The sequence below is a fragment of the Miniopterus schreibersii genome, assembly GCF_964146895.1.
Source record: "Miniopterus schreibersii genome assembly, chromosome: 1".
Lineage (NCBI taxonomy): Eukaryota > Metazoa > Chordata > Mammalia > Chiroptera > Miniopteridae > Miniopterus > Miniopterus schreibersii.
Genome location: NC_138101.1, coordinates 182,075,733 through 182,100,817, shown reverse-complemented (window position 1 = coordinate 182,100,817; position 25,085 = coordinate 182,075,733). Strand labels below are relative to the sequence as shown.

The 25,085-nt window shown below is 43.6% G+C and overlaps 1 protein-coding gene across 3 annotated transcripts in view; it reads left to right on the top strand.

The window, feature by feature from the left end:
* The window catches only part of AREL1 (apoptosis resistant E3 ubiquitin protein ligase 1), a 34,085-nt gene extending 16,845 nt beyond the window's left edge, over positions 1 to 17,240 (top strand). The window contains exons 4-20 of one of the 3 annotated variants that reach the window (XM_081147577.1): positions 241 to 437; positions 1,396 to 1,633; positions 3,383 to 3,552; positions 3,804 to 3,984; positions 4,166 to 4,413; positions 5,907 to 5,984; positions 6,636 to 6,777; positions 6,885 to 7,006; positions 7,954 to 8,029; positions 8,544 to 8,653; positions 9,321 to 9,500; positions 9,673 to 9,798; positions 11,126 to 11,255; positions 11,343 to 11,401; positions 13,678 to 13,767; positions 14,359 to 14,534; positions 14,633 to 17,240. In XM_081147577.1, the coding sequence (XP_081003703.1) occupies positions 241 to 437; positions 1,396 to 1,633; positions 3,383 to 3,552; positions 3,804 to 3,984; positions 4,166 to 4,413; positions 5,907 to 5,984; positions 6,636 to 6,777; positions 6,885 to 7,006; positions 7,954 to 8,029; positions 8,544 to 8,653; positions 9,321 to 9,500; positions 9,673 to 9,798; positions 11,126 to 11,255; positions 11,343 to 11,401; positions 13,678 to 13,767; positions 14,359 to 14,534; positions 14,633 to 14,735 (2,426 nt within the window). In that variant the 3' untranslated portion in view covers positions 14,736 to 17,240. Of the gene's footprint in view, positions 1 to 240; positions 468 to 1,395; positions 1,634 to 3,382; positions 3,553 to 3,803; positions 3,985 to 4,165; positions 4,414 to 5,906; positions 5,985 to 6,635; positions 6,778 to 6,884; positions 7,007 to 7,953; positions 8,030 to 8,543; positions 8,654 to 9,320; positions 9,501 to 9,672; positions 9,799 to 11,125; positions 11,256 to 11,342; positions 11,402 to 13,677; positions 13,768 to 14,358; positions 14,535 to 14,632 lie in introns of all 3 variants that reach the window. The other 2 variants (XM_081147578.1, XM_081147576.1) reach the window with 2 other exon arrangements.
* The last annotated feature ends 7,845 nt before the right edge of the window (positions 17,241 to 25,085 follow it).

Genomic DNA, 25,085 nt, shown 5'->3' with positions numbered 1-25,085 from the left:
TCCAATGAAACTTTATTTTCAAAAACAGGCACTGGGTGGGATTTGGCCCCAGGGTGGTTGTGTCTGAGTCCTGGTATAGAAATTCCCCTCTTCACTCACTGAGGTACAGCCAGTACAGTGTTTCCTTGGAAGTCTTGCTTTCTCTTCCTGACTTCCCGTACATGTTGAGAGGTGGCTGGCCTGTTCCGTAAAGAGAAGCTGTCGTGTGTAACTGGCAGGTGTGTGTGCTCTCTCCTGCAGGCGGAGTCACAGTGTCTGTGGTTGCTTTCTTCTTCACAATTAAGTTCCTCTTCGAGCTCGCTGCACGTGTAGTCAGCTTCCTCCAGAATGAGGACCGTGAGCGCCGAGGGGACCGGACTATTTATGACTACGTGCGGGGAAATTACCTGGATCCCAGGTCTTGCAAAGTCTCCTGGGATTGGAAGGACCCCTATGAGGTGGGCCACAGCATGGCCTTCCGAGTGCATGTAAGGGAATGTTTCTGTCTCCGTCCCCATTGGGGTTTCTGAGTCACTTACTTCCAGAGTCCAGTTCAGTCTGTTGGTGGTGCTGGCCTGAAATATTAACACTTTTCTTTGTTTTTCAGTCCCTCCCAGGAACTTGGGAATTATTAGTATCTCAAGAGTCATGAATTTCTCAAGGACTTTGGTTTAATGGGTGCTTAGCTTCGAAGAAGTATAAACTTAATGTTACCTTGTCAAAATGAGAAAAATATTACTAAATAGAGTTGGTGTTATTGTAGATCCAGCGGTTGGCAAACTGTGGCCCAAGACTTAAGTCAGGCACACCTCCTGTTTCTGTAAATTCAACTTTATTGGAACACAGCCACACCCATTCATCTTCCTGTATTGCCTATGGCTGCTTTCACACTTGAGTAGTTAACCACAATTGAATAGCTGTGTGTGACCCATACAGCCAAAAATAATTACTCTCTGGCCCTAGAAAAAGTTTGCTGTCCCCTGTGATGACTTGACTATAGCAACATGCTTAGCTTGATAGCCTGAACCCCCCTAGCCTTGCCTGGTGCTTTAGGTCACTCAGTGACAGTGGTACCCACTGACTTACCTTTACACTGGATTAGCAGTGATAACCTAATAACAAGGGCAGGTAAGGCAGAGGAGGCAGCACCTGTGGTTCAGAAACGTCAAGTCAAAGTTGATTTAATGGTATATCTTACCCCGTCCTCGAAACTAGGTTACGAATTTGTTCATGATTTAATGGCTTTCTTTGAAGTGTTGAGAGAATTTGTTTCTCCCTGTGTCTGCAGGACTGTAGGAGGGAGTAGATACTGGGTTTTACCAGCTACCTCCTCTCTCCTCACACTCTTTTGAGTTCGATGGCTAATGATTTTCTCCCCCTGTTCACTAACGGGTGCCCCTCCTCTTCCCACTGCAGCTATTCTACAAGAACGGGCAGCCTTTCCCTGCACATCGGCCTGTGGGATTAAGAGTTCACATCTCTCATGTGGAGCTAGCCGTGGAAATTCCAGTGACCCAGGAAGTCCTCCAGGAGCCCAGCTCCAACGTGGTCAAGGTGGCCTTCACTGTGCGTAGGGCTGGGCGTTATGAAATCTCAGTGAAGCTTGGTGGATTAAATGTGGCCTACAGTCCCTACTACAAGATTTTTCAGCCTGGTACATTTTTTTTCTCTTCCTTTCTCTCCTTCCCTCCCTCCTTTTTTCCCTTTTTCTTTTTCTTTGTAACCTTTCATCAATTGGAGGACATTTAGGTTTTCTCCAGTTTTTGGCTATTATGAATAAACCTACGAACATTTAGGTACAGGTTTTTGTGTGACCGTAAGTTCATTTCTTTGATATAAATGTCTAGGAATGCAATTGCTGGGTCACATGGTAGTTACATGCTTAGTATCTTTGAGAAGCTGCCCAGCTCTCCTCCAGCGTCCCTATAGCACTTCATACCCCCAGCAGTGTGTGAATAGTCCAGCTTCTTCTCGTCCTCGGCAACGTTTGATATTGTCACCAGTGCTCATTTTAGCCATTCTGGTGAGGGTGTGGTGGTTTTCATTTGCACTTCCCTCATGGCTAGTGATGTTGAACACCTTTTCATGTGCTTATTTGCCATCTCTGTATCCTCTTTGGTGAAATGTCTTTTTATGTCTGTTGGCCATTTTCTAATTAGATTTTTTGGTTTTTTACTATTGAGTTTTGAGAGTCTTTATAAATTCTACATACTAGTCCTTTGTTAGATAAGTGGTTTGCAAATATTTTCTCTCAATCTTCAGCTTTTCTTTTTATCCTCACAACAGGGTCTTTCACAGTGCAAAAGTTTTTCATTTTGATGATGTCAGTTTATCAGTGTTTCCTTTTATAGATCATACTTTAGTGTAGGAGAGCTCTTTGAGTAGTCCTAGATCCTGAAGATTTTCTCCTTTTGTTCCCCCTAAAAGTTACATAGTTTTACATTTTATATTCTAGGTTATGATCTGTTTTTAGTTCATTTTTATGAACGAGACTTGGGTCAAGGGGTTTTTAGGTTGTTTGTTTTGTTTTATTGCACATAGCAGTTCCGTTGCTCTAGCACCATTTGTTGAAAAGGCTGTCTTTGCCCTGTTATATTGCTTTTACACCTTTGTTAAGGATGAGTTGGGCATATTTGTAGGCATCTCTTTTTGGGTTCTCTGTTATGTTCCATTGATTGATGTGTCTTTCCCTCCCCCAATACCACAGTCTTGATACTGTAGTTCTATAATTAGTGTTGAAATTGGGTAAACTGCCTCTTTCCACTTCCCTCTTTTATTTCAGAATTATTTTAGGTATTGCCTTTCCATATACATTTTAGAATAATACTGTCTAAAGTTACAAAAAATCTTGCTGAGATTTTGATAAGAACTGTGTTAAACCTTTATATCATTTGGGAAGAATTGACATCTTTACTGTGCTGAGTATTCCAATTCATAAACGTGGTACATCTCACCATTTATTTAGACCTTTTTTGTTTCTTTTATCAGCATCTTGTTGTTTTCAATTACAAGCCTTGTATATGTTTTGTTAGATTTGCACCTGAGCATTTAGGGGGTTTTGGTTTGTTTTGCAATTGTTCAGTGCTTAGTTTTGAGGCCTGGCTCACTCATAGATTTCCACTGGGACTCTAGGCATTGTGTCTGCAACTCTCAGTGCTGTTTTCTCCAATTTCTCTTCTCATTTTGTTTAGAGCTTGCAGTGGTTAGGAATTTGTAAAAATGAGTCCCCAAAGTTTATTTGAATTAATCTCTTTGTTTTCTTTTTTTTCCTCTGCCTCTTGATGGTGGTGTTTATCCCTAGGAGTTGGGCTGGACCCAGCTCTCTAAGGACTCACTGAATGAGGAATCTTTGTTCCCTGAAAAGCACCTCTCTAAATGTTAGATTATACTGTCTTTATTCCAGGAATGGTGGTTCCTTCCAAGACAAAAATTGTGTGCCATTTTTCTACTCTTGTGTTGACCTGTGGGCAGCCACACACCCTTCAAATAGTGCCCCGAGATGAGTATGACAACCCTACCAACAATTCTACGTCCTTCAGAGACGAGCACAATTATAGTTTGTCCATTCATGAGGTAAGCAGCCTCCCCTTTCCTTCTCTGTGTGCTCCTTTCTCTGTCATTCTCACCTTTTCTAATTCACTTCCATCTCTTCTCTCCGTCTTCTTGACTTCTGTGCTGTTCTTCCTTCAACTGATAATACCCATCTCATTAGTAATTGAGACTTAGATTAGCTCATAGATAGGAAAGTTCTTTGTAAAGAATAAATTAAAATGCAAATAGGGAAAGTTATATATGTTTAGTGATATTTTGTTTTTCTCCTACAGCTTGGTCCCCAAGAAGAAGAACATACTGGTGTGTCCTTTGAGAAGTCAGTGACATCCAACAGGCAGACTTGCCAGGTGTTCTTGCGACTCACCCTGCATTCTCGCGGCTGCTTCCATGCTTGCATTTCGTACCAAAATCAACCAATCAATAACGGCGAATTTGACATTATTGTCCTAAGTGGTGAGTTGAAAGAAAAGCTGTGATTTGTTCTTTGCATGTCTGTGCTCTTCTGACGACCTCACAGACATTTGCTGTTTGAGCCAAACTTAGCTTAGAGTCCAGTGGATTAAAGGTCTAGTGGCAGGTAATTTTCTTTCTCCTCTGACTCCTACTCTAAACTTTATTCTTTATTCGACTTCAGAGAATGAGAAGAATATTGTTGAACGCAATGTGTCCACCTCAGGAGTGAGCATTTACTTTGAGGCTTATCTTTATAATGCTACCAACTGTACCAGCACACCGTGGCACCTCCCGCCCATGCACATGAGCTCTTCCCAGCGCCGGCCTTCCATGGCTGTTGAGGAGGAAGATGAAGATTCACCTTCTGAGTGTCACACACCTGAGAAGGTGAAGAAACCCAAGAAGGTGTACTGCTATGTGTCACCAAAGGTTGGAACTCCCATTCTTGCCTCAAAATCCCTGTGCCTGAGCCTGTATGTGATTGGTATTTGGGATTTGGGAACAAAAACCACAGAGTAATAGTGTGAGAATCAGGGAAGATCACTGACTTGGAGGGTTTCTAGGATACTAAGAGAGGCCACTTACAGTGAAGCAGCAGAGTGTGCCGCCTCTTCTGCCAGTGTTTGGTTTGGACCAGAATAAATCTCTGTCTAGTGTGTGCCGTGGAGCTTTAGGGAACCTGTGGTGTTCTGCCCTTTGAGTGCTTCTGGGAAGATTTTTTTTCAAGGCATGGCTCTTAGAGTTTTAAAGAAGGCTACTTTAACCATTTAAAGTATCTCACTAGTATAAAAAATTACTGTTTTCCCCTTGTGCCATTTTAAAACAATTTGATCTTTCATTCTGTGATCTGTGAAACCACAATAAATGGATGTCACCATCAGGCTACAGGATTAGAACAGAGAAATTTTGGCAGAGACAAGGAGGTGAACTTCCCAAGGCCCCTGAGCTAAGAGGTGCCTTGTGTTAAGGGATTTTCTTTTATTATTTGTATTTTGCTTATTCATTCAAACCTCAGAGAAATGAGACTCTTGAAACATCCCATTATATCCTTTAATCTCATAATCAAAACGACTTCTAATTCTGTTCTCCTTCAGAACACTTTTCTGTGTACCATTACCATTCATCATTTAAAAATCTAGACTTAATTTGGCCTGGGGTAATGGTAATGAGGGAACTGGTAGGGTACAGATGAAACAAGATTGGTTATGAATTGATAATTGTTGAAGCTGGTGAGGGGTTCATTATACTCTTTATTATGTGTGTGAAATTTTCTTTAATGAAGAGTTTAAAAAAAAAAATCTGACCTACTACACATTCAGATAATAGGTTATTTTTAAAATAAAAATTATGTCATTTTTTTCCCATTTGGTAAGTGGCATAAAGAGATCGTTTTTTATTCTTACATAATGGATTTTTATGAACTTTTTGGTTTGCAACTTCACCCCACCCCCATCACCCTTCTACTCCCTATCCCTCTTCCCCGGCAAATCCTTGGTACCATTCAAATAGGGACAAAGCAGTGGGTATGGGCCACTGGTGTTCCCTGTCCATTGACTTATAAGAAGTCTGTTTGAGCAGCGCCTAGCTGAGCAGAAGATTTTAATTGTTTCTAGGTGAAATATTCTCTACTCATAAAGTGAAACCTAAGCTCAGATATTTACAAATGGGAGGAAGACTCGAGTGTTAAGATTACGAAATGTCTCTAATTGAAATTGCACTGTCGGAGTAATACTTTTAATTTGCCTATTTTGATAGGGTGATGTTATTTTTTGATTTCAGTGCTGACGTAAACTATCTTTTTTGTACATAGAGGGAAAGGTTTACCATGAGAAGTTTAGATAGGGACTCTGGTATTTGAGTTACAGTACCCAAATAGAGCCTTACTTATCACTCACTTCATTTTTTGTATGTTGGTCCTGCAGCAATTCTCAGTGAAGGAGTTCTACCTGAAGATCATTCCCTGGCGCCTTTACACCTTCCGAGTGTGCCCAGGAACCAAAGTAAGTGGAACCTTACTGAGCAGACTTCAACTCTGGAATATGTCAGCCTGTCCGTTGTTATCTCTTCATGAAATGTCATGAAGAATAGAAACAGTCTGGAAAGACAAGTGCTTACAGAAGCAGGAATTTAGAAGCAAGTCAGAATATTGTGAGAGTTCTCTTTTTCCCGTTAACTTTAGGACTAAGTTAACGGAGAGGCTGTTGGTAACTTTGCCCCCAGCTTGGTCTCCCAGTATGCTGAAGCTCTTTTAGAATCAGTGATCTCATATATTAAATTTTTAATTTTTCTGAGCTTTTGGAATCTAAAGGCAAATCACTTTCCGCCATCTAGTTTGCCTAACCTCTTCAGGTATTCAGTTGCTATTTGATATGTCTTTACTGTTTTCATCCTGCTTATATTCTTTGTTGAAAGATCTGTAGTGTTGCCTGTGATCCTTACTAAAGGCAATCTCTGTGAATCAAGTAATTTAAAATAAAATTTGAATTATAGAGCCCTGAGGTGAAAAACAAGGAGATATACTCCTGGCAGGTACTCATTTGGAGAAAACAGGCTTAACTTGTTTTTGTTGGTTGGTACAGAAGGGTAGGGATGTGGGTGGTTTTTATTGGATTAGAGGGTTTTATAAATTAACTTTTTTTTCCCTTTGCTAGTTTTCATACCTTGGGCCCGACCCTGTCCATAAGCTCCTTACCCTGGTGGTGGATGATGGCATACAGCCTCCTGTGGAGCTCAGCTGTAAGGAGAGGAACATCCTCGCAGCCACTTTCATCCGTTCCCTCCATAAGAACATAGGTAAAGTTGGGCAGTGACCACAGCTACTGTGGGTGCCTGAGGGTATAGAGGTCACCTGTGCAGATGTCTTGTAATAGGCTGTAATCATGATGAATCTTGCTCCTCAGGAGGCTCTGAGACCTTTCAGGACAAGGTGAACTTTTTCCAGCGAGAGCTTCGGCAGGTACATATGAAAAGACCACATTCCAAAGTCACCCTGAAGGTTAGCAGACATGCCTTGTTGGAATCGGTGAGTAAAGTTTCATCTCTGTCGATAGTTATCAAAGTTTCCCAACCAGAAACTTCTTTGGTATTTGGTTATATTCTTCAGGTTATCTTTTTCATGAAACCTGAATTTCTCTCCTCTCTAAACATACCTATTAAAGACTGTTCTTCTGTTTGGCCATACTAAGTTTGGGGCAGGTTTGTTGGAGGTATGTTATTGAGGAGAGAGACTGGTTGACAAATTGGCTTTAGAATCTGTACTGCACAAGTTCCTGAATAAGCTCATGGAACTCATATGCAGGGCAGGTGTAAGTAGTTGTTACAGAAGAAAGTTCTTGTTATTGAATCCCTGGAATAGAAGAGCTCTTGTTGGATTAAAAGGCAAGGATTTTTGTTGTCTCTCTGGTCTGATGGAAAAGGAACACCTGATGTGTGTCTGTCTCCACTGCACAGACACTGGCATAGTTGTTACATTCCCCAAGAATGAGAAGGCTTGGTCGCAGTCCAGAATGTGTTTGTGATGTTTGGCTCTGGTAGGTGTGACTGGAAACCCCTTTTCTCTGCTGCATTCTCCATGTGGTGTGGCTCCCTGTCTGAACCTAGCCTCGGATAAAGATGTCTAGCAAGTAGACTGTGCTTTACTGAAAACCAGGACTCCTTAGTTCTCTTGCTGACAGCTTACTAATCTGAGCCATTTTTAGCTCTTTAAGTGTTTTCTCATTAATGAGGGTTATAAAAAGAAAAACCAGCTTCAACTTTAGATGAATTAGATTATTGTTTAAAACCTTAAAACCTTAAATTTCTTCTGGAGACACAGGCATTTTAAATATGGGATGGTGTTATTAAAGCTTGTTTATGAGAAATAGGTCGCCTCTGAGAACTAGTGGACAATGTCATTATTCTTGTGTTCTTGTCGTTAACACCCAAGAGATGCCAGCCAGTGTTCTGATACTTCCTTTCCCTGCTTTTCAGTCTCTGAAAGCCACTCGGAATTTTTCCATCTCAGATTGGAGCAAAAACTTTGAAGTGGTTTTCCAGGATGAAGAAGGTCAGCTTTGAAATTTCATATTCATCTTTTTAATTCTACTCCCCATTCCTGTTCTCTTTCTTACCCTCTCTCCCCAAAAAACAAAACCCCCTTAAACACATCTCAGCTTCTTTTTCCAAGGGAAAAAAATCACGAGTCAGGATAAAAAGGGTGGTGTTTACAGGCTGGATGATTTGGTGGATCTCATAGAGTGCAGACATACAGGGATTTGAAGGGAGAGTTCTATGAGTTTGAAGCAGAAGGGCAAACTTTTAATCTTTTTAGAACTAAGAAAAATGTCCATTTCCTGGGATCTCTTATTTCCTGTATTTCCACAATAGGGGAAATAGTGACCTTTAATCCTATAGAAGGGTGGGATTTCAAAATAAGTCCCCAGCTTAGGTGGGTTGGAAGGGGGAAACACTAAAGTAGTGGAATGGAGGAAGTGTGGAGAGTAGAAAATAATGAGTTAATTAACAAACATGATAAAAGGTAGCAGGCCAGAGTCACTTTTTATTTTTATTATGCTTTTCAGCTCTGGACTGGGGAGGGCCTCGCCGGGAATGGTTTGAGCTAATCTGCAAAGCACTATTTGATACCACCAACCAGCTCTTCACCCGATTCAGTGACAACAACCAAGCATTAGTGAGTCTGTGACTTCCCTGTAGATGGGTGGGTGTAGATTATGTTATAATGCAATAGACTGACAAGGGTTTAAGGTTAATAACCTGTCTTGGGAATCTGACAACCTGTGCCGTTCTTAATTTTGATACCTATAATATGAACTAATCAGATTGCCTCCCTCTGCTTTGCCTTCATTATTTCATCTCTAGAATAAGAGAAAATGCAGACAGATGAATATTTTACTAAAAAGCATTATAATGCAATGGCTATTTTACTAATTATAATAATAATTAATCCATTTTCTCAAAACATACCTGAAGCTATTGAATTCTGTACTGGACCTTTGACTAGGCAGAGGTGTCAGGAGTAGAGAAGTAGACTGGCTGAAAGAAGTTCTGGTTTAGGGAGAAGGCTCACATCATCTACTGATTCACTTCCATGTCAGCCAGATGAGGCCTCAAGCTTCATTAAGGTTCTTCAGCCTAGTGTAAGTCCACCTTTGCCCCTCACCCTCCCGTCACTCTGGATTACTCAGTAGTGGCCACCAAAAGGCCAATACCGTTTGGATGGGCTCTTTGATCGAATCCTGAAATTCTTGCTCCCTTGGAATGGATTTGGAGGGAGGGTCTTTCCAGAACTAGGCTTGAAGAAAAATGGCCCAGAGCCTTTTAATGTCTGTCTTTGGCAGGTGCATCCCAACCCTAATCGCCCTGCTCACCTGCGCTTGAAGATGTACGAGTTTGCGGGGCGGCTCGTGGGCAAGTGCCTCTATGAGTCCTCTCTAGGAGGAGCCTACAAGCAGTTGGTCCGTGCTCGCTTCACCCGCTCTTTCTTGGCCCAAATCATAGGATTACGTATGCATTACAAGGTAATGTCTGAGGTGTGTCTTTTCTACTAAGGCCGCTGGCCATTAACTCTGGAGTCTCTCTGCTCTGAGCTAATTCTTCTTAAGGCTGAAGGGGTAATTGGTCCCAAGCAGTTATAATTTCATGTCTGGGTAAGAGTCGTATGTTCTATTCTGTCTCTTTCTGTCTCCTTAGTACTTTGAAACAGATGACCCAGAATTCTACAAATCTAAAGTTTGTTTCATCCTCAACAATGACATGAGTGAGATGGAGCTGGTCTTTGCAGAAGAGAAATATAACAAATCAGGCCAATTGGATAAGGTGAGAAAGAGGACCAGAGCCTGTGGGTCCCATGATTCCCACCCTCTTCCAGAGCAGTGCTGTCTAATAGAACTTTCTGCAATAATGGAAATGTTCTCTATTTGTGCTGTATGTTGAGCACCCCAAATGTGGCTAGTATGACCAAATAACTGAATTTCTCATTTTTAAATTTTCATTTACTTAAATGTAAATAACCGCCTGTGGCTAGTGGCAGCCACATTGGGGAGCGTAGCTTCAGGGCATTGCATCGCACACTTTATGATCTTGGCCCATGTAAATGGAACAAAAGACACATGGGCCCATTTCTCCCACTTGTTCTACTTTCCAGTAGAAAAAGAACTTAGTGATATGAAGTGTCTGTCACTGCACAAGGAACTTTGGAAGGGATAGAAGTGTCTATCTCAACTTAGTTAGTGGTGGTAACTCTTATTTTAACACTGTACCTATATATTTTTAAACCTTTTATTACAAAATTATCTAAGCCCAGCCGGGCATGGCTCAATGGTTGAGCATCGACCTAGGATCCAGGAGATTGTGCTTCGATTCCCGTTCAGGGCACATGCCCGGGTTTCGGGCTCGATCCCCAGTGGGGGGCGTGCAGGAGGCAGCCCATCAATGACTCTCTCATCATTAATGTTTCTCTCTCTCTCTTCCTCTCCCTTCCTCTCTCTGAAAAAAATAAAGACATATTAAAAACAAAATGAAACAAACAAAAAACAACAACAAAATTATCCAAAAGTATTTCTGATGCAAATGTAGTTCTGTCTATCAAATGATAAAGGGGAAGCTAAAGTCGCAATAACATACAATTGAAAACAAAATAGCAATGACTGAGAAACTGTGACCACTGATTGATACCATTGTACTGATCATCACATATCCTTTGTGACCAATGTGGGACTGTAAGGGAAGGATGTGTAAGGGAACAGCCATTCCCATCTTAGAACTTCTGAGACCTAAAAAGACTTCAGTACTTATCTGGCTTTATTTATTCTCAAGTGGCTCAGGGGTTTAAGAGAAGAGGTCAGTGATGGTTTAATTTCGGATCATGGAGACATTAAAATATTACAAACCTGTTTGACCAGGTCAGAGAAGACTCCCTCAGATACCCACTTCAGAAATAGCTAGTAGAAGACAGCAATAGTGGTAGGAACCCTGAAGCTTAGTAACTGTATAAAACCAAGTGTGTTAAGCTGAATGTGAAGCAGAAACTTCCAACTGTGATGGACCTCATTAATGCTGTGTTTGTGGAACATACTGGGCAGATATCCTCTTACAAACTCTCATCCACAGCCTCTCCCTGTCTGTCTTTTGCATCTTATTTTAGGTTATAGAACTCATGACAGGTGGAGCTCAAACCCCAGTCACCAATGCTAATAAAATCTTCTATTTAAATTTGCTGGCCCAATATCGGCTGGCCAGTCAAGTGAAAGAGGAGGTGGAACATTTCCTGAAAGGTGAGACTCTGTCTGCTCTTAGCTTTAAGATGGAAATACCTGTATCCATGGTGTGGGTATGGTTTTAACTGGACTACTTTGTTTCAGGCCTGAATGAGTTGGTCCCGGAGAACCTTTTGGCTATTTTTGATGAAAATGAGCTTGAGGTAAGTGCTTACAATCACAAACCCCCAGTCTTGACCCAGTGTTTACCTTGCCCACAGAAACTAGCTTATTGCATCTTCTGGTTTGAGATGTGGTAGGAAAGCCCTTTGTGCAAGGTTGACTTCACTTTTACCTTCTTCCCATTGCATTGGCCCATTTTTCAGCTTTTAGAACGTTAGAATGTGAAAATTAGAAACCAGCAAGCAACTAATCATTTTTGAAGAGAATAATTACTATTCACTTATTTATCAAATATTATTAATACTGGTTGAGTACTAAAGAATTGGTATCATGTACAGTCTTTGACGTTTAAAGGTGACTTAAGGCAATAATGTAATTTATTTGTTCAGGCACTATTATTGAGTGCCTCCTGTATGCCGCATGCGTTCAAAGCACTAGGGAGATAGCAATGAATGAAACAGCCCTGCCCTCATGGAGCTACGTTCCGGTGAAGGAGACATATTTTAAAGTTTGGGGCCACAATGCTATACAGTTAATATATTCTTATTTCAGATCCTCTACCAACCAAAAAATGGCTCTAAGATGGTAAATGCCATTCTATAAGTAGCACAGTAGAAGTTCATATCAGGTGTAGACAAAACCTAAAATCAGTTTGTTTTTACCTGCTGCTCACAGATGATACATATAATGCAATTTATTAGTTTCAACTTTCCGTAGCTCTTAAGAGGAGTGTGTTCTTGCGGACTGTTTCCTGTATGGAGAAAGTTTTTCTTTAAAAATGAAAAACCAAGAAAGTTTAGGTGGTCTTGTTTGTAGTTTTTATTTTTATAAACTGAACTGTTTTAGAGAACAAGACTCAAAGTCTTGTGCAATTTTTGTCACATTTTGTCCCCTTAAATATGAAATCTAAACAAAGTGAACTCTCCATCTCAGCTTAAAGTGTCCGATAGAAACCTAGTGCTGTTATTTTTTTGGGCTGAGGAATAGCTACTGGTGTATTTTGTTTTTATCACGAAGCAAAGCATTTATAACAATTTGTAAAAGTGAGTAGGAAGGAAGGACACTGTCTCTTACAGTTGCTCTTGGTTGCTCATTAGCTTAACAAGTTCTTTCTGAAGGAGCTGAGGCTCCGAGGCTTAATTTGAGCCTTTCTTGTCTCTTGATTAGGACGTATCATCCTTATAGCTATTGGATGAGTACTCACAGTCTGTGCAGTAAGGTGCAGGATCCTGAACCAGACCAAGACATGAACGAGATGTTGAGGGTGCTGATCTCATTAATGTTCTTATTTTTTGGCGTGCTTTTAAATTTATCTGATTAAATAGGGGCAGGGCTGAAGGGAAGGAAGGTGGTATAAGTTCAGTCCACAAAAGGATGGATCCTGGAGAAAAGGAAAGGCCATCTGAAAGATTTATCAATGGGGCTGGGGGTCTTCATCAAAGGGAAAGGGCCTGCTTTTCTCCCTGGTATTTCCAGGCTATGTCCAGAGAAGACTGTCAGATAGCTACTTAGTTCCCTTTTTGTAATTAGGTGTGCACATCAGAAATGCTTGGGGAACTTTTTCAAAATATATAAGCTCGTAACCCACTCCTAGAGATTCTGATTCAATAGGTTTAGGATAAGGCCACAGGCATCTATATCTTTTTTAAAGTGCTGTGTGATTTGCCCTGGCTGGTGTGGCTCAGTTGGCTGATAGTCATCTATGCACCTAAAGGTAGCCGATTTGATTCCTGATCAGGAATCAGATACTCAGGTTATGGGTTTGATCATGGTTGGGGCATGTGCTGGAGGCAGCCAGTTGATGTGTCTCTCTCACATCCATGTTTCTCTCTTTCTCTCTCTCAAAAGTCAATTTAAAAAAGCCCGGCCGGCATGGCTCAGCAGTTGAACATTCGCCTATGAACCAGGAGATCGCTGTTCGATTCCTGCTCAGGGCACATGCCCAGGGTTGCCGGCTCGATCCCCAGTAGGGGGTGTGCAGGAGGCAGCCGATCAATGACTCTCTCATCACTGATGTTTCTGTCTCCCTCTCCCTCTCCCTCCCTGTCTCTGAAATCAATAAAAGATATATTTAAAAACAACAAAAAACTGCATAAAAAAAAAAAGGCTGTATGATTTTTTACCGCACTGGTTACGAACCATTGGCCTATTATAATTGATTTTCCTAAAGCTGTATTTTGGCATTGTGACCTCACCTTTTGTCTTTTTCCTGGTGTTTTCTTTATTCCACATTTTTGCATATTAACAGAGGTAATTGACCTTATGCTGGGTCTTTCTCCCTCTGACTGTCCTAGTAACACCTGACTATCTTCTCCAGCTGCTGATGTGTGGGACTGGAGACATTAGTGTGTCTGACTTCAAAGCTCATGCAATGGTCGTTGGTGGCTCATGGCATTTCAGAGAAAAGGTAAGTGGGCCAAATTTATTTTAGTTGGGTTTGTGCCATGTTGTAAAGAAGGTTTCAGAAGACAAAAGTTGAAGCCCTGGCCTGATGGCTCAATTGGTTGGAGCATTGTCCCATGTGCCAAATGGTTGTGGGTTCCATCCCTGGTCAGGGTGTATACAGGAAGCTCATACCAATATTTCTCTCCACCCCCCCACCCCCCCCAAACATATCCTCAGGTGACGATTAAAAATGAAAAGTTGAGGAGTCAGAAAAGCAGACATATCAGCTGGGGAAAATGATATATGTGGGAAAGGCAGGTGGTGGTTTAGGCAAAAGGGAGCCCTGGTCTCTCTTGGCTATCATGCTGACTGCCACAGAAGCAGTGCATGGGAAAGTCAAAGAAAGAGAACCAAGCAGTCGACGACTTCCCTCCTGACTGTGACAATGCAAACTCCTAAAGAGTTTGTGAATTCTAACCATTCCTACCCATGTCCTCATAGAATGGTTACTGGGCCACACCCCCTCTTTGGGGTATCCTATTGCTTCCCTGCCCCAGGGTCAAATCCTGAGCTGCATATTGGTATGACCCCAGCCTTGTGCCCTCCCTGCCAGGTCATGAGGTGGTTTTGGACGGTGGTTTCCAGTTTGACCCAGGAGGAGTTGGCTCGGCTGCTTCAGTTCACTACAGGCTCCTCTCAGCTACCACCCGGAGGCTTTGCTGCGCTCTGTCCCTCATTCCAGATTATTGCTGCTCCGACCCACAGCACGCTCCCAACCGCCCACACATGGTAGGTGTCTGATTGCCCAGTGCATGCTCTCCTGGGGGATTATCTTTCCAGCCTTTGCAGTGTTTCTGAGTTAATCCCTTCTCATCTTGCCCTTCCAGTTTTAACCAGCTGTGCCTCCCTACGTACGACTCGTATGAAGAGGTGCACAGGATGCTGCAGCTGGCCATCAGCGAGGGCTGTGAGGGCTTTGGCATGCTCTGACCACTCTCCTGCCATCCTCTTGGCTCCCGTGCTTTCTGGAGTATCTGGGTGCACGCAACAGACATCATAACCACTGATACTAACATGACACTTAACCATCAACCAGAAGCTGCTGCATGCACCCCAGTGTCTGGACTATTTTGTCACCTACAAGCCTTGTCCTTCCTTCGCCCTCTCCCTGCCCCATTGTCCCCCCCACCGCCCCAGCCACTTTGGCATGGTACGTAATCTGAGCTACTTGTTCAGTCACGAGAAGAGGACCGTGCTGCTATAATTCCACTTGGCTCTTAGAAGATCTCAGTAGCAGGAGCTGCCTCATTAGCTGAAGGAGATTACACAAAGGGCTCAGCTCCAATTGGGTAGCTGGTGTCCTCGCCTTGCTCAACCTCCTCTGCTTATGCTCCTTCGAGGTCCTTCTGGGCCCTCATTACTTGACCTGAGGTCTGTGAGTCCTTCTTGTAGGCAGGGTTATTGCCTCTTTTCATCAGCAGCCAGGAGAAGCACAGACAGGAAGTGGCCCACATGCTCTGTCTTTGGTTTTGTCTCTCTGCACAATGGCAGGCATAGGCGGTGCCACTGGACTACCTCTAATGGGGGCTGAGAGCACAAAAGGATCTTTTTGTGTGGTGGCTGAACTGGAAAAGGAGCTTTCCCTGCAGGTGTTTCTGGAAATGGTCATTAATCTCTAAAGAAGAACTCTAAGCTTTTTCTTGAGTTTGAGCCAGTGAGAAGACCTAAGCATGTGAAAGATAGCTGGGCTATGGCCTCAGTGCTGAATCTGATCTTATGTAAGGTTTGGGGCACATCTAGGCACATGGCTGGCTTGAAGACTACTGATGCTTGTCCCTGAGTTTGTTCTTCACACTGGAGCGTGGCTGGGTCTGGCCACCTACCTCCGAGTTATGCAGTCTGCTAATAGCTGGGGATTCTTTTGCTTTCTACTGAAGAACATTTTGGAGCAAGGGACTGGGACCGTAAGACTAGAATGCCAGTGATCCCTGCTTCTCTCTCTGGTGTTCTCTGGCCCCACTGAGGCAAGGGAAAAGGGACCTGTAGTTTAAGGCTTATCACTGGTCCTTGGGGTCAGGACACGGATCAGATAGAGGAGATCTGTCAGGCAGTAAACACCTAGCTGTCCCAGTTACTTCCCTTTACTCCATCAGTTACCAGCAGGGGAACTAAGAAGGGAGGGAGATATATTAGGTTCACTATTACGTGATGATGGAAGAGAACCTGCTGCTGTCTCTTGGATTATGGCAACATCCCTTTCCATTACGATTTGAATGAAAACATTTCCAAGACTCAAAATCTCATCAACTATCCAAAATTTCTGTTTTTAAGAAGGCTTTGCTGTAAGCCACCATTCCCAGTGGGGCGCTCAACTCTGAGACTATTACAAGCCATCTTTATTGCCAAAACCAGCAAGTACACAGAGTCCAGAGAGGAGGCAGGACTTGTGGCATTGCCTTGGCCTCCTGGAAGCAAGTCTGAGCCCTTCTGTTCCCAGGGATCACAAGGAACAAGCCTTCCTGAGCTGCTGCTGTTCCTGCCTGACCTCACTCCTTCGCAGTTGTCATTTGTCCTTGGTGTGGGTGCTGACCTCACTCATTCTTGGGGTCCAGGATCCATCATCAGGGCCTCTACACCACAGGGTCCTCCATGCCACACGGTCACTGCTCTCCTCAGGGACCAGGACAAGGTGCTGCTGCTTGCCCCAGTGTTTCCCACGGGATGTGTAAAGGCAAGCTTGGTCATCACCCTGGGAAACACGAAGCTGCCCCCTCCGGCCCAGAGAGGAGTTTCCAGCAGGGGGCACTTGGGCTGGCTCTGCTGTCTTTGGCAGTTATTCCTCTTCTGGATTCTGCTTTCTCCCTTCCAGCAGCCCTCCACAGACTGATGCTGGAGCTCTATTTGATTTTCTTGGCTAGACCTGTCATTTTAAGCTCTAGTCATAGCACTTCTCAAAGCGCCCTGGGCACCACTGCCGCCCAGCAGGGGCAGCTGTGTCCCTGTGGTGGTCCTGGGCCCCAGGGCCTTTGTTTAACAAAACCCTTTGGTACTGTTGTGGTTTTCTATTCTTCCAGTTTACTCTCTCTCCTAACTCTGTTCAAATGTATCGTTGCTTTTTTTGGCCTTTCTTTTACCTTCTCTTTCTAATCCTGCTTTGGTACTAGGCAGTGTGGGGAAAGGTACAGAATGTCAGAGAGAAGGACTAGTGTCTGTTACTTTTTGGGCAATTTTCTATTCATGTTTCTTATTTTGGCCACTTCTTTATTTATGTCCTTGTGGCCCAGGTACTTTGGGGTCAGCTAACCTCCTGGCCTTTCAGTGTCTCTGAAGGAGACCAGACACCAACTGAACACCAAGGAGAACATTGGCATGTTTCTAGAACTTCAGTGGAGACCAAGCCCTGCTGCAAATTTGTCAGGCCAGGCAAAAGGGCCAGACAGTTGCAGTGATTGTGTAAATATTTTGTACAGTAAATAAATAAATGTTTAAAAGGACTAAGGAGTAGAAATGTTTTTTGCATTTTCCCAGGAATTCCTTCAGAAGCAGGCAGCTCAGGGTAGAATGTGCACTGGGAGCCTTGGCTTATCCCAGGCCTCTTGCCCTTTCACCCTTCCCTGATTGCTGTCCATGGTGCCAAGCAGGGGCACTGTCATTGCACAGATAACCAATGGGCGGGACAAGTGCTTGTGCAGTTTGACAAGAGCAGAGGATGTCTGTTCTCATCAGTCTTTTAAACAATAATTTGTTATAGTTTTACTACATAAGAAACCAGTGTAGAAAATTTGGAAATAAAAAATGCAAGGGATAAATCACCTGCCATCCAGAGGTAACCACTATAAACACTTTATATATCCTGATTTGCATATAATCACATTTATTTCCCAACATCCCCCCACTCCACCCCCTCCCACAAGTGCTCTGGGTGTGGCAAACAAAATCACAGCTCCTCAAAATTGGCAGGTGGTACCAATTCTTTTCCAACCAAAGATAAGCTTGGCAGAGAAAACCGGGCCTGATTTGGGTCTAGAAAGAAAAGTATTAGGGACCCTGGCTTTCTAAGAGAAGTAACATGGTGTCTTGTACAGTGGTTTCCAATATGGAAAATCAAAATCTCATTTGGAATTCTTTTTAAAATACAGATTTTTGCCCCTATCCGCAGCCCCAATGAATTGGAATTTTAGCTAGAAAACTTTTACAGTGCATTTATTCTACCCCTATTTTATCAAGCTCCTGAATGGTATGAGTTGTCACAAAACAAAACAAAATTCTATCTCTGACTACGTTTTTAGGTTAACCATCCTACGTCTTTTGTACTTGCTGTTCTTGTGGCTTTGAATGGGTCACTATGAACACTCTTTGATTTTAGCCCATCACTAAGTTCTCAAGAGGCTAGTAAGATGACTCTTGAATTAAAACAATAAATGCTAGTTTCAGCTTCTCATGCACTGTTACCTCTGAACCACTGCAGACAGCTTTCAGCCACACTTCTTAGGACCACAGTAGAGGCTGAACCAGAGGACTCCTTACCTCTACTTTGGCTTCACTTAGATCCTAAAGTATAATAGACCAGCTCCAGGTATCTTGTAATACTTATATTTAAAAATGAGAAACTTTTATTTTGAGATGTAATGTATATACAAAAAAAAAGGGTATATGAGCATGTATAATTTAATAAGTAATTATAAGTGTGACCACCGTCTGGGTAAAGAAATAAAACATTGCAGCACTGCAGTGCAGGTCTCATCCTACCCCTTTAGCAGTAGCTATTGTCCCAACTTGTATGCTGATCATTTTTCCTGTTCCCTTTCCAAACAGCCCGTTCTAAAATTCACAGTGGGGAGAAGGGAAGAAAGAGCCCATGTGGCCTCTTAATAAGATGCTAAGCAAAGTCAGAGTGTCCATAGTAATTGCTATGCTTCACAATTTGTTTAAAAAGTCCCCTGAGACCATCATTGCCCCATGAGACTCTAGTGAAGATTCCTGATGCTGAATCTGATCAATTGTATTCAATGCCTACAAGGTCTCTTTGCCAAGATTCCCCCGCAGGTGTCTACACTGGATGCTCCTCTGCAGTACCCTGAACAGGTCTTGTGGGCTGGTCTTACATGATTATGATTCTCTGGTGGTCAGCAGCAGGTTCTTGAGTATCATGTAAGTGTAGTAGCACTGAAAATGACTTGGCACTAAATTGTCTCAAAAGTTGTGGAATGGGCTAGGATTTGTGACTCTGAGCATGGAATCCACACCATCCAACAGCCATCCCAGAGTTACTGGAGAGCTTAGTTTTTCTGTTTGGAGTTCAAAGGGGGTGGATTTAGGGTGTACTGTGATGATCTTGGTTGGTTTGATGGCGTGACGGTGCCTAGAGTTGGTCTATGCTTTGCTGTGAATGCTCCCCCCCCACCCCTGCCAGCTGATTCTATTCACTTTAATTTTGTTCATAGAGGAACACTTCGTGGTAACCACAGCAGGGACCCACCTGGTTCTCTGCAGTGAACTCGGGTGTAGTCTCTCCAGGCTGTCAGGGAATTCCTGGTAAGGAGATGTGGAGGACACAGTTTATTACCAGAAGTCAGGAGTGAAAGCTGTAGGCTTTTGATACGGCATCAGAGGTGGTTTTAACAAAGTTGTCTAGGTTGTCAATAGAACTCTGGCTTATTAATACCAGCCGGAAGCAGCAGCTTCTTAAACATAAGGTGGTAGCACTGTTGGTACCTCTAGGGTCAGGGATCAGACAAAACAGCACAAAACTGTAGCATTCAGTCACCTTTAAAGAACAGTGTGGGACGCCTGTCTAGTTGCCCTTGTAGCCTTCCTTCAGGAAGATGATGGGTAATTTATCCAGGATGAAGTCTGCAGGTGTGGTTGCTACTTCTCTGGTGTACCCAATTAGCAGACCAACATGGCCTTTGTAGTCTGATGGCTATGAATGCCTCAGACCAGGTTCAGCTGGCAAACCAGGCAGCTTTCGGAGTGAGCCAGGTCATAGAACTTCATCTCTTAGGGATGACTCTAGGAAGAAGCCAGCATTGGACTACTCAAGGAGCTAGGTGAGGAGATAAATTTCTTTTTTAAACCTCATGTATGCTTGACCAGGTGGCCCGTCCTGATGACAGGAGCCTACTTGTATCCTCTGTTTCTGACTCCAGGGCCCCTGGGCCTTCAGCCTCCCCTGCAGCACAGTCATCTCGTGTCATTTGGTCTTTTCGCAAAGAAGATATTCTTGGACACTTTTGCATCAAGTGTGCAGAATGGGATCCCCAAAGGATAGAGTGAGATGATGATAGACTTGAACAATCATATTTTATTTTTTAACTTCCATGGTTCCAACTTGGGCACACAATCTTTTTTTTAATATGAGTTTCCTGACCTGAAAAATGATGCTATTAACTAAATAAGAAAATCAGCTAATAACTTGGAGCTCTTGGAAAAAAGTTTTCTGTATATAGCGTGTGTGATGCCATATTGACTATGGCCTAAGGCCCTGGTAATTTCCATAGCTGGAGGCTATATGGATCTGGGAGCAGCAGAGTGTGATAGAGTGGATGACTGGTATGGGGTCGTGGCTCTTTTCCCACCTTATCTCGAGGCAGGCCAGAGAGAATGGGTATCCAAGACACCTAGCCCGAACATCTGTGAAGGAGTCCCCAGAAGAGACCTCCTCTCCCTCCTTTATAGGACCCTCTAAAGGCCAGAGGAGGTATTTGAGGGGACTGCATGTTAAACCTGTGTCATGTGGTAAGCAATCTAATAATAGGCAGCCTAATATCTTTGACTTAACACCTTGCTGACTGGCTGTTTTGAACCAGAACTCACCCATGCAGCTGGCTACTTTGGTCAACAAAGTATTTAAAATTACTGAGCCTGACCAGGCGTGGCTCAGTGGTTGAGCATCACCTGAGATCCAGGAGATCACAGCTCAATTCCCAATCAGGGCACATTCCCGGGTTACAGGCTCGATCCTCAGTTGGGGGTGTGCAGGAGGCAGTAGATCAATAATGATCTTCTCATCATTGGTGTTTCTATCTCTCTCTGAAATCAATAAAGACATAAAAAAAAATTACTGAAATTAAGGTAAGTGCAGACATGAGTTATTTTGTGACTGGTCAGCAAGGTGTTTAATTAACTTACTTGAATACTGAATCATGATAATATCTGCCATTGTTTGAGACTTTCCGTATGCTTGGAGCTTTAATACATGTTGTCTCATATTGACAATGACCCTGCAAGGTAGGATTTGTTTTCTCCATTCTACACAAGACGGTTGAGACTCAGAGAGGATAATAAGTAACTGCCACGTTTCCTTACCTAGTAAGTGGCAGAGCTGTAGTTGAACATGGGTCTGTTTCATGTCAAAGTCTAAACTCTCTGCATTGCTGGTCTGTCTCAGGCAGATTAGTTTAGTCTAAAAACAGCCCAGGCACTGGGCCACCAGAGCTCCCTGACTCTACCTCACGTTCCCTTAGCGACACTGTGTGACAGATGAACACTTTATACCTTTGTTTATCTGTCTCGGTCACTTGAGGATTTGGGATTTATGAGAAGGCCCTACTTTGAGATACAGCTATTAGTAATGGCTTTAAAATCCTTTGCTTGTACAAAGTTCCATAGAATACCAACTAGTGACTTGAGTGAAGTGACTTCCAAGTGGAAATGAATCCTGCATAAAAAATACAAGACACCCCAAGGATATAATGGGTAGAAATCCTGCAATTTTAATATCCCCACTTTGGTGGGAAATCTGTAGGTCGAAGGCAAATAAAATAGTTAGAATGAGGTCAGACCCACTGCACAACACCCCAACGTTCATCTCTGGTAATTTAGACTGTAGAAAAGTTCTCATTTAAATAAATCTTTCGTCTCTAAACTCTGCTTACATGAAACACAGCACCATTTGGCAAAGGCAAAAGTCCTGGTGGCCTGAGGAAGCAAACATTTTCAAGATTGCTATAGTTAGAGGGAGACAGATACACACCTCAAGCAAGACTGCAACTCTACCAGAACTATGAGCATAGATGCCATCTCCAGGGGGAGGGTCCTGTCCCTCTCTAGCATGAGGTCGCCATCTCTACAGACCCCACTTTATCTGCATTATGGATTTGCACATGAAGGAATCTTTCGGAATCTGTCTGTCCTCTTTCCGCAGACCAGCAATGTTCCCTCTTCCTCAGAACTCCCACTCAAAGGAGTTGCCAGGACATTCCTCTGCTTGCCCATTAGCAGAGTCAGGGATATCAGAGTACTCGCAAGCCAGCTGGAGAGCCTTTGATGGCTTTTATGTTTGTTGAAAACAAAATGTTGTGTTATTGTGTAAGAGGAAATTATGTGTGTGTCATCATTTTGTGCTAGTAGGTCTAATCCTACTCCAAGTTGTCATTTCATTTCTTATAATGTACCTCTCCCAGCCACACCGCCAAAACAAAGAAAAGAAAATGTGATGTTTCTGTTCCATCCCTGAGTTTGTGGCCTCCCTTTTCCCTTCAGTTCTTTGCATCTCCGCATTTCAGCAGACAGTTCCTGTGTATCGGGCACTGGGCAGGGAGCTAGAGACACACAAGATAGAATGTGGTCCCTGCCTCTGAGCAGCTCACAGTCTTCTTGGGGGAGACATATATAAACAATCTATCTTCCTTAGGGCTTTCTTCCCCCAAAGCTTGAGTGCCCAAACCCATCGCCACCCACTCCCATAATTTCTCTCATTCCTGTTTAATTGGGGAGGGGGGGAACATTTCTGTTTATGCATTTGGAGACTTTCCATAGTACAGAGTAACAGCTGCAAGTAAAATTTGTCTAGCTCCTTACACATGTACAAAGGAAAGGAAATTACTCTCCCTATTGATTTTCAGAGAAGCAAGAACCCTTGCAAAGATGAATTTTAAACCAAGAGACCCAAGGAGCAAGCCCCTTATTGTGCCATAAATATGCCATCACCTGAGCAGGTCCTGGGAAAGGAAACTCCATGGTCTTAGGACCCACTCTCCCTTTTACCTACTCTCCCAGACAAAGCAGCCCTGAGGTGTTGACTTTGGCAGCAGGGACTGGCCAGCAGCCTGCAGCTCGGTGAATGAAATTAAAATCTTGAGTGGATGGGGAGAGGGAAGTACCTCCAACACTAACAACAATCAGAAGGATTTGTACTATGGTCAGATGACCAGGGGGTGGCAGAGGAAAGACAAAGTAACGCCATTTCTAATGAACCAGAGGCATGAAGAGGCAAGTCCACTTCACAAACAGCCATGAAGTTGGTTGGTTGTGACCAATGTGGGTGGAAACACTGAGCTTCACTCCAGCTTCCCTCGATGTTAATCAAACCCAGGAGACTGGAGTCCTTGGTCATCCCTTTGTAGTGTGCTGCAGCTGATGCCTGTTCTTCTCTGGGTTGGGGCTGACCTTGACGTTGATTCTCCAAGCTTCTGAGCTGGATCACAGCTGGATGGGTCTTGGGTCAGGCCACTGTCTTTAGGAAAAACTTCAGGCTTTCTTTCCCAGAGGGGTTTCTTCTCTGACACCTTGTTTGTAATGATGCCAGCCTGTGTCGCCTCAAAAAGTCAAGGCAATAGAATTAAACTTGGGTGTTTTCCTGTAGACCTGACACTTGCTGTCCCCATCAGGATAGGCAGACACGTTGGATCCTGGCAGGCTCATGTGTGTAGCTCTGGAAATGTCTGAATGTGGGTGTGGGTATGGCAGCCACACATCTGCCTGTCCCACAATGGCTCTGGTTTCAACAGTTCTGACTTCTGATTCCTCTACACCTTGAAAAGTCTATTGTTGGGGCATCCAGGCTATGTCTTATAGACTCTCACACTCGGAAGCAGCGCAAGACTCTTTGTCAGACCTTATCTTGAGTTTGGGCTCCAAAAATGTCACTGTGGATTAACTCTGAGAGGACAAAAAGCAAAGCAAAACTCTAATCCTGACTTTTGGGGGTCAGGCTGAGCTTAGGGGCTTGGCGTGGTGGGAAAAATGGGCCAAGATAGTGGTTGGCACAAGGATACGGAGAACTGTGGAAACAGAGCCAGAGACTCCGAGGACCGAGGCCCAGGAAAGTTTGGCACGAGTAAAAGCTGGGTATTTAACCAGGAACAGTTACTCTATTTTTCTCAGCCTTGGCAGTGGGTCAGAGCAACAAGCAGTTCTCGCAGGGTCCACATCCTTCCTATTGTCTCCACCCCAAGCTCACTCACCGTCCCAAACATCTGCTTCAGATTTGGGCCCTTGCCTTCTCCCTGATTCCTGTACCAAACCGTGGGTGGCAAGGGCGAGGGGCAGGTCTGCAGGTGTGGGTTGAGGAAGAAAAGGGGTAGGAAGGCTCTTGGAAAAGCTGCTTAAAGATTTTATTTCAGGTGCTGCAGAAGGATTAAGGGTATGATCTATTTTTTTTTTTTTTAATGTGCATATGTATCACCAAAATCTAAGCAGTAAATTGTTTCACTTTCTGGGTAAAGGGCGCAGCCTAGGGAGAGAATTGGGACCAGCTGGGGAAGTCTCCCGGCCATCCCATGGTCTACTTTTCAAAGGCAGCTCAGAGTCACTCCAAAGGGAGCAAACTGAAGTGATTAGTGCCCACAACAAGCAGTGGGGAGGTGCTAATGAGGTATTAAACACCTCTCCGCCGGCTAGCAGCTGTGTCTAAGCTGAAACAGACCGAGCCGGAGTGGGGAAGCTAGCCTGGGACTGGCAGTGGCAGGAGGGAAAAAACAAGCCAGCCTCAAACGTCTCACTAGGCCTTGGCCGGATAGCTCAGTTGGTTAGAGCATTATCCCAATTAGCCAAGGTTGTGGGTTCGATCCTCAGTCAGGGCACATACAAGAACCAACCAATGAATGCATAAATAAGTAACATATCAATCGATCTCTCTCTCAAATCAATAAATTTTAAAAAGGGAAAAGGCCTCACGAGGAGGAATTTTAAAGTTTCTCTAGCACTTGCCCTGAAAACTCAATCCATTTTAAGTGACTGAAACCCCCCAAGGGAAACACCGAAGAGCCCAAGGGAACAATCTCAGAACTCTTGTAATAACAATGGCCAACATGTACCTCGGCACCACGCCCTGTTCTAAGCCCTGTCTGTGTGACCTCATTTATTCTTCAACCTACAAGGTAAAGACAATGACTATTCCCATTTTACAGATGAGGAAACAGAGGCACGGAAAAGTAACTTGTCCAAGGTTATATGTCCAGTGATGGGTCTAGGTGTCAGGATGTCAGACAAGCTCAAAGGCGGGGGAGGTTCGGGGCAGGAAGTCAAATCCAGAGCACATTGGTGAGAGAACTGTTAGTGTCCTGTTCATCACCCAAGCCAGAGAAAGACTGGGGGCCTCTGACTTCTGGGACCACA